The sequence below is a fragment of the Pseudochaenichthys georgianus genome, chromosome 24 (genome assembly GCF_902827115.2).
Source record: "Pseudochaenichthys georgianus chromosome 24, fPseGeo1.2, whole genome shotgun sequence".
NCBI classification, from domain to species: domain Eukaryota; kingdom Metazoa; phylum Chordata; class Actinopteri; order Perciformes; family Channichthyidae; genus Pseudochaenichthys; species Pseudochaenichthys georgianus.
The window spans coordinates 26,249,805-26,262,672 of NC_047526.1; the positions used below are offsets into that span (position 1 = coordinate 26,249,805).

General features: G+C 42.3%; 1 protein-coding gene across 2 annotated transcripts; it reads left to right on the forward strand.

The window, feature by feature from the left end:
* The first annotated feature begins 763 nt into the window (after positions 1-763).
* LOC117440146 (uncharacterized) lies at positions 764-7,504 on the forward strand. 2 transcript variants are annotated; one of them, XM_071202018.1, is made up of 21 exons: positions 764-973; positions 1,060-1,118; positions 1,193-1,279; positions 1,361-1,482; positions 1,576-1,716; positions 1,849-1,926; positions 2,015-2,182; positions 2,461-2,563; positions 2,997-3,217; positions 3,627-3,783; positions 3,867-4,078; positions 4,157-4,271; positions 4,347-4,831; positions 4,936-5,050; positions 5,127-5,296; positions 5,379-5,473; positions 6,070-6,200; positions 6,606-6,795; positions 6,943-7,084; positions 7,198-7,282; positions 7,421-7,504. In XM_071202018.1, exons 1-21 carry the CDS (start codon positions 951-953, stop codon positions 7,495-7,497), a joined length of 2,976 nt encoding a protein of 991 aa, XP_071058119.1. In that variant the 5' UTR covers positions 764-950; the 3' UTR covers positions 7,498-7,504. The 2 variants fall into 2 exon arrangements, with proteins under 2 accessions (XP_071058119.1, XP_071058120.1); XM_071202019.1 differs by having other exon boundaries at positions 2,018-2,182.
* The last annotated feature ends 5,364 nt before the right edge of the window (positions 7,505-12,868 follow it).

Here is a 12,868-nt window from a genome sequence, read left to right on the forward strand (position 1 = left end):
AATCTCTAAACTGGGTAGCTGATTAACAGATTTAGCTGTTCTCACTCATTTACAACTTCATCCGACTGCTTTGGCCATGCTTCAGTATTATTGCTTCAGCTTCTTTTTTAATGAAAGATATTTCTATACTCCTCCCCACTCAGTCAGCCATTCTGTTTCCTTCAATGCCCTAAATGTTGGGACTAGATTACACACACAGGCCTGCTCAATCACTTCATCAGGCAATAATGTGTTCCACCTGTGTGTGGTTATATCTGCTGAGCAGGACCCTCCCTCATCCTCAACAACTTCATTTAAAAAGTGCAAAAACCAGGTACCTTCACAGTTAGGGAAACAATTATCTCAGACTCCTAGATGTGACATACAGGACCAACCTTGACGTCTATTGTTCCTGTCCTTTAGGGACACAGGCTGCTTCAGCTAATAATGTTATTGTCTCTGTCCTTTAAGGACACAGGCTACCAAAAATGTTATTGTCTCTGTCCTTTAAGGACACAGGCTGCCAATAATGTTATTGTTCCCATTTCTGTGACCGGTCAATACTAGGTCACAGATGGTCTTTGTTGTGGGTGCCCTGGGACACTTCCTTCTTTGTTGTTTATGGACTCCAGATTATGACATATTCGAGGCCATAAGTGGCGGACGCAGGTAACTCAGTGTGCCCAAACTGTCTAAAGCTATCTTATCAAAACATGTTGATTACTCTCTCTTGAAACCAGTTAAATGGGCTAGCAAGAGAGAGGCGCTCCAGAATTGACGTGGCAATCCACCCGTGCAGTCAGACCGTGACTGCTGTGACTTGTGATGTGAATGCCGAAACTCCAAATAAAATCATCAGTGGTTTGACATCAAAGCTCCTGCTCTACCTTGTCTCCTTCCTGAGTCGGTGACTCCCACTACATTGCTACACAGAAGTTTCCACTACATTCACCAGTCTCCCAACTCTTGCCATGGGTTGTTTAGCTGGATTGGGGTTTGTAGTTTTGTTTTTTTATGTATATATTTTAAATTAAGGTTTATTTTTCTTTATACATTTAAAACATATTCAATCTTTTTCAGGTGGTTCATTCTCCTTGTAGCAGTTGTTAACATTGAGGCACAAAATAAGCCCCCAATAGGTACGTTTTTGTCATTTTGTGATATTTTTCAACACACTTGTGTGCTGCTATCTAATATAAATGTTTAATCCCAGAGATAAACTCTAAATGCCTTGGAAACTTGCTGCGTGTGGATGTCAGTCGACTTGGAGGAAGTTTTCTTGAAGTGTCCGCTGTCATAAGTAAGCTGACATTTCAAGTATATAGCTTTCTCTTAACTTAATCTAACTTTTAATTCAAACTTTTCTTGTTTGTTTCCTCAGATAACTCTTCAATCATCCTCACGCCAAGTTTATCTTCTAAGTGTGGCTTCACCATCAAGAAATACCACCTGGGAAACGCTGTGATTTATGCCTCCATCCAAAACTGTTTTGCTCAAAATGTGGTAAAAACGACTGAATGCTAGTTTGTGACGCAGCACCAAATGTTGCTTTTGACGTGGCAATTCATTTTGAGACTTGTTGCCATGTGTTTTTAGGACGATAAAGCATTCACAACAAAACTAGGTCTGCGGCTACAATCTGACAATGTGGTAGACAAGTTTTACCTGGTGGAAGAAACTTGCTACTACTCTGCCTGGGCCTCCCGGGAAATTATCTGTAAACCCAACTACATGGAGGCAAGTGAACGCAGCATGGCATGTTCCCGTCTAGATGATTAGTGGCCTGATGCCTCGTATGAGTGTCAAGGCCGGTACATTTCATGTCACTGCAGAGATTGATTATCTCTTATGGAGTGGCCTCATTTCTAGGTGTCTGTGAAAAAAGCAGCTCCAAATGATTATAACCTGCCTGCATACCCCTACTCGGATCCCCGAAAAGCTGCTGAGGTAAGATTGGCTAATTTTGCCTTTTTTTTTTCTTCTTTTCTTATTCTAGAAACATCTTGTATGTAATGTCTTGATATTTGCTTCACAGCAGCCCATGGACGCAGGCTTCAGAATCGCCACAGTGGTGTTCCTCACTCCTGAGGAGAGGGTCATGCAGGTGGACGAAGCCCAGAGAAATGGTTATGGGATCTCAAGCACTTCTACTAGGCTGGTTCTGCGAAGCCCAAATCCTTCACGTGAAACATACACCAAGGATGTAAGTGGACTGCAGTTCACTGAGATTCAAACAACTCTCACTTGATATCTTTCCCCTCAGGCAGACTTGTTGAATCACTTGCAGCCAATTAGGTACTTGCTTACACTTACAGCCATAGATACAATAATGTAATCAGATGCATTACTTTGTCTGGAATCTAGTTGGCACTCTTAAATCAGTGAGTTCTTATTTATAACCCCCCATATTTTTAGGAGGGAAATTATTATGTTACCACGGTACGCATTTATATCCACATGTTGTGTAATCTCCCCCCACAGGTAGCCGGTGTGCCGATGACTGTGCTCAGCACCTCGATTATATTTGAGAAGACGAAGCTGACGACTCAACTTTATGCAGGAGCCGCTTGTCCTCGAGCTCAGGGTAATGTAAAGAGACTCACTGATGTCATGTCTTCTAGTGTTTTTCATTGGGAATTTGGGGCACTTTTTACTGTCGGGAATTAAAAAAAACATCTGCCACTATATTATTTCTGCTTCCAGCATTTTTTAAATATCAAACTTTTCTAAAAATGTAGCCAAAAATATCTTCCCCACCAGAATTTTTATCTAGGAAGAAGTGCTTTATTTATTTAAATGATACTTTAAGGATGTGTTACTGTATGTCGTTGTAAAGCTGCTAAATTCATAATTTGAATTCTCTTTTTTCAGATTGTTTAAATAAAATACGAAGGATTAACCATTTGTTCAGTCAAAATGTTTTGAGGATTTCACTATTTTGGAAACATTAGCCCTTTTCCTTAAAACTTTCCATGTTAGACCCTAAGTGCTGTATATATATATTTTTTGGTGTACAGGTGGGGTTTTCTTTACTGAAACCTCAATCCGCTGGTTCCTGCCGAGGCGCATTGCGCCTCTGATTTGCCCGAAATACTTCAGACTGTTGGAGGTGAACATGGGCGTCAATGGGAGGAAGCTCGAAGCTTCAGAGATATCGGCCAGAAGCTATTCCCTGACTCTCGATTACCTTTACGTCATTGTTGAAATTCCTATTGGGGCTGCTGGTTGCCAGATCAAGGTTAGATAAAACAATTTAGTCCATAAATTGACGAGGTCGTTTTAGTCATGCAGCTATGCAAAAAAAAAATCTGAAATACTACAAAAGGGCAAAATGTAGATGTTTATATTTCTTGGATCTAAATAATTTCTCACAACAGTGGAGAAATCGGCGTAGTTAAATGGTACATTAAAGTCATTTTAGACTTTAGAGACAGTTTAACAAGCATTCACACTTTGTTGTTTCATGGAAGATAACACTACTGAAATCCTGTTGGTATGTACAAAACAAATGTAAACGGATCGTTTGAGTATGTTTGACTGTTGCATCATCTAGTGCTTCATTGCCAGACAAATGTCACTTTTTCTTTTAATCTGTAGATGATGATGTTATTCAGGAAAGGCCTTACTCAGGATGTTTGTTTATGCAGAGTCATGCCCAGGATGGTCAGTACTTCACTTCTTATATGAATGAGCTGATGCTCGAGTTGCTCTGGACTGAAGACAACACTAATGAGGACACGAGATACAGAGTCTTCCTCCCTGTCGAGACCCCCCTGCAGCTTCAACCTCCACAAGTCATTGACGGTGAGTCATATTATCTTGGTACTCATGCTACTTTTTTTACATAAAATGCAACCTGCCATAATTTCTTCATTTTTGACCTACAGCCACTGTTCCCAAGGAGATGATGTTTAAGGTGTTGATTGGGCCGGTGGGCTATGATGTAATGCTAAAGAACATCAGGTCCCCCTATGAGGTTTTGTCCTTGGCCGACTGCTTTGCCAGAGGCTTTAAAGTCTTTGACAACATGTCCCCTAACGGTTGCTCCAAGGTCTATACTGTTGAAGTGCCCTTCACGGACCGTGTCGTAGGACAAATGGTGAGCCTTACACTCAACGTGGGAAATGCGTTTATTTTTTTCTTTTGTCAGCTAATAACTATCTGTTTCTCCCAACAGAAAGAAATGGGAGTTACAATTTACACCCTTTATCTGACCTTTGGCTTCCTGGTCCTGCCAAAGCATGCTCCATTTACTGCCACTGCATATCTGAGAGCTAAACTGGAAGACATAGGTCTGTACCCATGGATAAGAGGAATTCATAACAAAACGAGCACAGTTGTTTCAAAGTATTTTCCTCCCTCTGCAGATCCTCCCTCTGCAGCTCCTCCCTCTGCAGATCCTCCCTCTGCAGCTCCTCCCTCTGCAGCTCCTCCTTCTGTAGCTCCTCCCTCTGCAGCTCCTCCCTCTGTAGCTCCTCCCTCTGCAGCTCCTCCCTCTGTAGCTCCTCCCTCTGTAGCTCCTCCCTCTGCAGCTCCTCCCTCTGCAGTTCCTCCGTCTGCAGCTCCTCCGTCTGTAGCTCCTCCCTCTGTAGCTCCTCCGTCTGTAGCTCCTCCGTCTGTAGCTCCTCCCTCTGCAGCTCCTCCCTCTGTAGCTCCTCCCTCTATCTCAGGTAGCTGTGATGATAAGAATTTCTATGTCCTCGTGAAATACGGGACCAAAGGATTCAACTTTCAGACCATAATGGGAAAACGAATGCTGAACGAGAGCCTGGCTCAGCAGTACGGCATCATGGGGAACGACACACATTTCAGTTTGATTGTACCATCTTCTGCAGCTGATGCTACGGTCGAGGTATGACTCTTAACCAAAGTTTTAAATGTGCAGGGATTTGGCAACATTTGTCAAGATGATAGTCCTCTATAAATCATAATGTATTGTTTCTGAAAACTTCTCAGGCTGTTGAGTCGTCATCCATCAGGAGCAGACTGGATGTGACTCTGAGATATCCGAAGACCAACAAAACTATCCAATACTTCTCCTTGGCTTGCAACTTCGTCACAAAGCTAATTGGTTTGTTAAAGAGAATACGTTTTCTTATGTAGGCTTGAATCTCCAATGCATACAAATGTCTGATCGTCTTTTTCAGAGTGTTTCCCTAATGGGACCATCACGGCTATGGCTATAACCCTGGAGTCTGTTCCCAGTCTGAACCCCCGACGGCTCACCCTCAGAGACCCCGCCTGTGGCCCCACATACAGCAATGACCAGTACGCTTATTTTGTCTTCACTGCAAACTCCTGTGGGACGACCAGAAAGGTAAAGCATGCTGCTGAACAGCTTGCTGTTTGCGGTAGGATTAAAACTGAGAAACGACTTCTTTCAATTTGTCTTTTCTTAGTTTTTGCCCAATATGATGCTGTATGAGAATGAAATCTCCATCACAGATGAACTTGAATTGGGAAAGCTGTCACAGTCGAAGGAGCCGGAGTTTGAGTGAGTATCTCGAGACTTAGAATCACCAAGCTGAAGGTTGGATGATTAATCTATTATCAAAGCTGTTTGAAAAATGACATGGAAGATTAATTAACAAAGTGCTTCCGGTTTTGTAAATGTCAGCTTTTTAATGCTTTCTGTTTGTCTTAACAAGATAAACTTCAGGTCATTGGGTTTTAGACTTTTGGTCAGAAAAGAAAAATTCTCATCTTGGACATTATTCACAGTTGCATGTTTTTGGAGCAAAACGGTTAAAGGCGGCCTATTTTCAGTTACAAAAACCATATTTGTAACTCGATGGGAGAACTTCAATACAATACATTTAAAAAATCAGTTATTTGTAGCCGTAAACATTCATATTCACCATTATGTAAACTGACAGTCTGACGCCAACTTTAAAACAAATGCAGAGACTTTGTAGGCTAACCACGTGACAAAACTTAGAACTTTAAAGACTCTTAAATGGTATTTTCCTTATCGGAAGTCAACTGGTACGCGATAAAGCCTTCTATGGTGCAATCCCAGATGTTACCGGTGCCAATGGGTAACAATTTAACAGTTCTAAGTGTCCCCCCTTAAGAGTTTTCTTCTTTCAGGCTTAAGGTGTTGTGTTACTATGACATCAACACAAACCAGGCTATGGGCTTCAACAGCCGACCTCGCAGGAGTGAACCGTACGCTGACGATGCACGAGGCGAGATGCAGGTTGAAATGAGAGTTGCTCTGGGTAAAGAAAGTTCTTCAGGCCTTGTGTGTTATTTCTTTTTCTCGCATGCTTGCCAAGGATTAGATTTATTTTTTAAGTCTTTGAAGTCCTCCCAAAGCTAGAAACTGGGGGAAGAGTTCTATCATGTCAACACGTTGAAAAAGCTTAATGCAAAGAGACAGGATAACACTTTCTATCAAAATGCAGGATTTTGGGTAACTTGGAGACAGTTCATATGAATCTAGTTACTTTAAGTAATTGGAATGTTTTTTTTTTCATAAAGTTATTCTTTAAACCAATGAACTGAGTTGGCACCTGGGATGTTGACTACAAACAAATTAAACTCTTCTGCATTATGTACCCTAATGTTTCTATTCCTCTCTGAATCCTTAATAATTCGGGCCAACATGTTCTGCTTTACTTCAGACGACTCTTACAGTGCGTTTCACCGCGTAGAGGACGATCCCATCACAAAGTACCTACAACAGCCGCTGTATTTCGAGGTGGAACTGATGGGATCTTACAACCCTAAAGTATCTCTTGAGCTGGCGCACTGCTGGGCGACGCTGGAGGAGGACAAGATGTCCCTCCCTCAATGGGACCTCATTGTTAACGGGTAACTTGTATATATATTTAGTTTTCTTGTCCCAGTGAACTGTTTGTCAAACTGTACAAAATGGATGGTTTAAAAATCATAGGGTGCTAATGTTGCAGACTTTAGGACATCTTTACCCAAATACAATATTTTTATTTTCTCCATCAGTTGTGCAAACTCAAGGGACCCGCACCCAGTGATCTTCCACTCTGTTTTGCCTAAGGGCAGAGTTCATTATCCTTCCAACTTCAAGCGGTTTGAGGTCCCTATGTTTGCCTTTGCTGAAGACAAGGATAACTTGAACCGTCAGGTACTATCAGTCATAAGAATAAATGGTCTTGTTTTTTATTTTTTGATGTTCAGATTTTGGAAAACAAAAGTACGCTGTCTATAACAACCCTTAAATCTGTTCATATCTTGTAGGTCTTTGTCCACTGTGAGGTGGTCATCTGTGATGTTAGAAATCCAGTGGATGTGCAGTGTTCAGACCAGGACAACACGATGAAGGGTATGCTCTCATACATGCTGATTTCATTATCCAGTAATGTACAATAAGGTTTACACGTGTTGGCTCAAATTATCAAATGTGACGATGGCTTTTGAATAAAGTGGCTAAGATATATATATTTTCTTTTTTCTCCCACAGGTCAAAAACTTGCCGTTTCAGATGACCCTGGTTTCAAAAGCGTGACTTCGGGACCAATCATTATAATGCGCTCCTAAACAAAGTCCTAATAAAATAATTCACACTTATAGTATTTACTTGGGAATATTGGAGATTTTTTTCATCTATAGTTGTGTTTTCTATGGTTATGGGGAGGTCCAAACTGATTCTCCATTTCAAATCACATATATTTAAATGTAGTATGTAGGCCTACTGCTGTTTTGGACTTCCAGTGAAGAAGAAGTCATCTTGCCAATAACGAAGTAAAGGCCAGAATATCAAATTGCCCCGAGTTGTATCTGTTGTAATCTTCTGGGCACCCAAATATGGCAATATGGGGACAGACTTTCACAGTGAGTATTTTTGAGATATCCTCAAAACTTCTGCCAAAAGGAAAACACTAATGGGCAGGAGAAGAACATATGGGATAGGTTGCAGGGAGAGGCTTGACATTTGTCACAGATGTCAATAACAGTGGGATATATTTGTGACAATCGTGCCTTGAGAAATGAACCCTGTACAGCACCTTGAACTGTATGAGTGAGACGAGCACAGGATGAACTCGTATGAATCCTGTTAAGAGCAGTGTCCCACCAGTGATCACCCAAGCTCACACCTAGCTCAGCCTCCCAGGCAGCCTTGATTTTAGTGGTATGTGTGTGAGCTGTCATCGGTCAGGAGTTTGTTATATATTTTTGAAATAAGTGACTTTTGAAGGGGATCGGAACAAAGAAACTCATCCCATATTTGATTTGGGGGTAGAGGGGGAAAGGATGGAAACAGGGATTTGGAATAGTGTCTAATTTGGAAATAACGAAAAAGGTGAGATGTTGGGATTTCAAATTCCCTTGATATATCAGTAAAACTACGAAAGGTATTATCCTTATAAAGCTCTCTAAAAGTCCTCAGGCCCTTCTCATGCCATACAGAGAAAGTGGGGTCAGCTAAGGCAGGTCGGAATAAATGGTTTTCCAATAAGGGAGCTAAAGTGGATGCAGAAGTAAACTTAAAATGCCTCCTAAATTGGTAGTAGTAGTAGATTTACTTATGGGTGCCTTTCCATTCCATAAAAAGCCAGAAATAACCTGATCAAGAGTCTTACAAAAATGTTTACGTAGCAATAGGGGGAGACATTGGAAAATAAATAGGTACTTAGGAAGAATGTTCATTTTAACCGTGTTAATTTTACCTATAAGCGACAGAGGTAAACTCTTCCATCTTTGAAGGTCTGACTTGATTTTAGACATTAAAGGGGAGATATTGGCAGCGAAAAGGGAACTTAGTGTTCTTGTTACATTGATACCTAGATACATAAAGCCAGAGGGGCTCAATCTGAAGGGGATATCGGACTGGTTCAATTGTGATGCCAGAGCGTTAACAGGATAACATTCGCTTTTGGAAATCTTCACTTTGTAACCTGAGAATGAACCAAATTTCGTAAAAAGATACAATTGCTGGTATAGAGTTACTGGAGCTTGAGACATACAACAATAAATCATCCGCGTACAGGGACAATTTAAATTCCATCCCCAGCCGCGATATCCCAGTGAAAGTGGTTGAGGTCCTCAGATATATTGACAGGCTCTATGGCTAACGCAAAAAGCAAAGGAGATAGTGGACATCCCTGACGGGTACCTCTGGATAAAGTAATATAAGGAGATTGAATGCCATTAGTGGAAATACTAGCTTGTGGGGATGTATAAAGAAGGCGTATCCATGAAATAAATATATGACCCAGCCCAAATGTACTCAGTACAGTAAGTAAATAGGGCCAGGAGATTTTTTATTTTGCATGTTATTTATAGCGAGGGAGATCTCATCTGAGGTTAATGGAGAATCAAGTTCTTTTGAAACACCAGGACCTATAGTAGGGAAATTGAGATTGTCAAAGAAAGCGCCCATCTCAGAAGTGTTGGATGGCGATTCAGACTTGTATAGAGAAGAATAGAATGAGCCAAAGACTGAGTTAATGGTACTAGGATCGGTATGCACCGTGCCTGATGAATCTTTTATCTGGAGGATTAAACGTGAGGCTGCCTGACGATGCAATTGGTGGGCCAAAAGGCGGCTCGCCTTATCACCATGCTCATAATACGTTGAACGTGAGCGTAAAAGAAGGCGCTCTGCATCAGTAGTTATGAGATGAGAGACAAATGGCTAATTGCTGATCTATTTTTTTTTATCTTGCACGATATATCATTAATTTTGGCAGAACGAGTTTTATTTAACTGCGCAGAATAAGAGATGATTTGGCCCCGTAGGTAGGCTTTTAATGATTCCCACAGCAGAGAACAAGAGATGGGTTCATTGTCGTTTTGATTGTTTGTAATAAAATTATCAATTGAAATTGCAATAAATGTATTACATTTGTCATCTGACAACAGCAAAGTATTAAACCTCCACGGCGTTGAGTATCGTGGTTGTGGTGAAATCCAAATATCCGGTGAAATCCAAATATCCAGAGAAAGTGGAGCGTGGTTGGAAATTACAATAGGGTGATATTTAACTGACGACACTTTGGTAATAAGTTTGGCATCGATGAAGAAATAATCAATTCGAGAAAAGGATTTGTGCATATGAGAAAAGAAGGAATATTCCTTAATGCGGGGGTATAGAATCTCCAGGGGTCAACGCAGCCGTTCTTGGACATGAAATCAGAAAGAGTTTTTGACATGAGTGATGCGGTCAGCGTTTTAGGAGAAGAACGATCTAGACTGGGATCGACAACGAGGTTCATATCCCCTCCAAATATAAGCAGGTTATTATGCAGTGACGGAAGACATTCAAAAAGCTTGTTCATGAAGTGTGGGTTATCAACATTTGGGGCATAAATATTGACTAACGATACAGGAACATGAAACAGTGTGCCTGAGATAATTAAATATCTGCCATTGTCATCGCTATACACTTGGAAGATGTGAAATTAACAGACTTACCAATTAAAATGGCAACCCCTCTGGAGTTACGGCCCGTCCACACAGCGGCGTGCGCTGACGCTTGCCGGCGGGCGTGTCTGACACTCGACCAACAACCAATCACATGAATCTCCCGCCCCTGACACACAAGCAGCGGTTTAATTTGCTAGAGCTTGTACTGGCATATGATTCGATTGGCTGACGCCTCGCCGAGGCGTCAAAAGTTGAACATTGCTCAACTTTTGCAGCGAGACACGCCAGCTACGCTCCACGTCGCTTCCCACGATGCATTTCGGCTAAAAGTGACGTCACCCCATTCAAAGTGAATGGGGAAGCGTCAACGCACGCTGATGAGTGGACGGGCCGTGAATGGAACACCTCAGAAACCCATGGACACTTAAGCGTGACCTGGTCTGTGGAGCGCATATGGGTTTCTTGTAGAAACATTATGTCTGCATTAAGTCGTTTCAGATGAGCAAATACCCTGGATCTCTACCTTTAATGTTCCAGCTTACAAACTCCACTGGTGAGCCAGTATGAGCGATTCCTAAATTGCTAGTATTGGTGGACATTTACTGAGGACTTTCTATAAAGAGAGAACTGACTATGAAGCACCACCCAGAAAGAGACATAGAGGGAAACAAAGCAATAGAACAAATAAATTAAATTAAAACTGCGGTCGCAGTGATGAGCGGGCCCTCGCGTCCGTGCGCCTGTCGGGGAGGGCAGACGGTTGTCCCGGCGTCAAGCAGACGCGCGCGAGTCCTCGGAAATGAGCCGTTTGTCATTTCTCAAATGTTCGTGTCCCAGACTCCCAGGTCCTCCGGCAGCGACCCGGAAACGGATGTTGGCGCGCCGTCTGGAAGGAAAACACATTTCTCTCAAGGGTCGTCGAGGATTGATTATCGAGGAGGCTGTCTGGAGGAGCCGTAATCGAGGATACACTGATTTAGAGGAGAAAGGAGAGAGGAGTCTCTATGGAGCAGCTATAACCGAGGGTACAAAGATGTAGAGGAGAGAGGATTCTCTCTGGATGAGCTATAACCGAGGGTACACTGATGCAGAGGAGAGAGGAGAGAGGAGCTATAACCGATGTATTCTCCGGAGTCGATTTCAGTCAACAGTGATTTTTAAAAGAGGCGTGACGCATGGCTGGACTTATGTTAACGAAGTACAGCTCTGCAAACTGTTGCTGTTGTGATTATAAGTTATTTAAGATGATCAAATGTGCATCAGACTTTCTGCCCTTTACCGTTTGTTTACTCACTAATCACATCTCCCCTGGATGTGAGGCTATTTTTTTTTTTAATACAACTGCTTTCATTGTGAGGCGATGTTTACAGTGAAAACAGCTGCTGAGGTCAGTGCAGAAAGCAGAACAGTGTGTATAATATATATCGCTCAATAATACCAGGCCTACATTTCACACTTTATTTGTAGGCTTTAGGAGATATCTACAAATAAACAATAGATATTTTTCATGAAACCATATAGTGCTTCACATAATAAAATATACAAGGGCTGTAGCCTGATATTTATTATATGCTTGAGGAGCTGTTTGTGTTTGTTCGCAAGCGATAACCATGCAAAACCCATGTGACTGGCCTCGCGCGGCCTATCAGCCGTCATAATTTCCGAACCTTTTCTGTGCTTTTGCCGGTCGTTTTCCCTGTTTTTGGGTGTGTTTCGGAGGTTTATCGGTCGCTGCCCGACCGATTTCAATAGGGTCTTCGCCGACCTCTGGTCTCAGACCCTAATAATAATAATAGCAATAATAATTGGGAGGGGGGGTGAGGCTGTGATTATGATTTCCTTGCTCTCACTGAGACCTGGATTACTCCATCCAACACATCCACCCCAGCAGCTCTCTCCACAGCATATATATTCTTCTCCCATACACCCAGACCCACTGGCAGAGGAGGTGGCACTGGTCTCCTGCTCTCTCCCAAATGGAGCTTTTCCCTCTTCAAGCTACCTAACTTCACTCCTTCCACCTTTGAATTCCATGCCGTCACAGTAACCCATCCTATACAATTAACCATTGTTGTTCTCTACCGTCCACCAGGCGCCTTGGGGGACTTCTTGGAGGAATTAGATAATCTCCTCTCACACATCCCTGAAACTGGCCCTCCCGCTGTATTTCTCGGAGACTTCAACCTCCAGACAGGGAAGATAGATGAACTAACATCTCTGTTAACCGCCTTTGCTTTCTCACTGTCTCCATCCCCACCAACTCATAAAGCTGGCAATGTCCTTGATCTCATATTCTCAAGGAACTGCACTACTTCTAACCTCTCTGTAAACCCGCTCCACACATCCGATCACTTCTTCATTTCATTCTCTTTACCCCTTTCCAAACATAACAAACTAATCTCTTCTCATCCTGCACCTGTCCGCCGTATCCTTCGTTCCCTCTCCCCCTCTACCTTTGCCTCATCGGTGCTCTCAGCCCTCCCTTCCTCTGACTCGTTCCAACTTCTGCCTCCAAACTCTGCTGCAGAAACTCTCCTCTCTA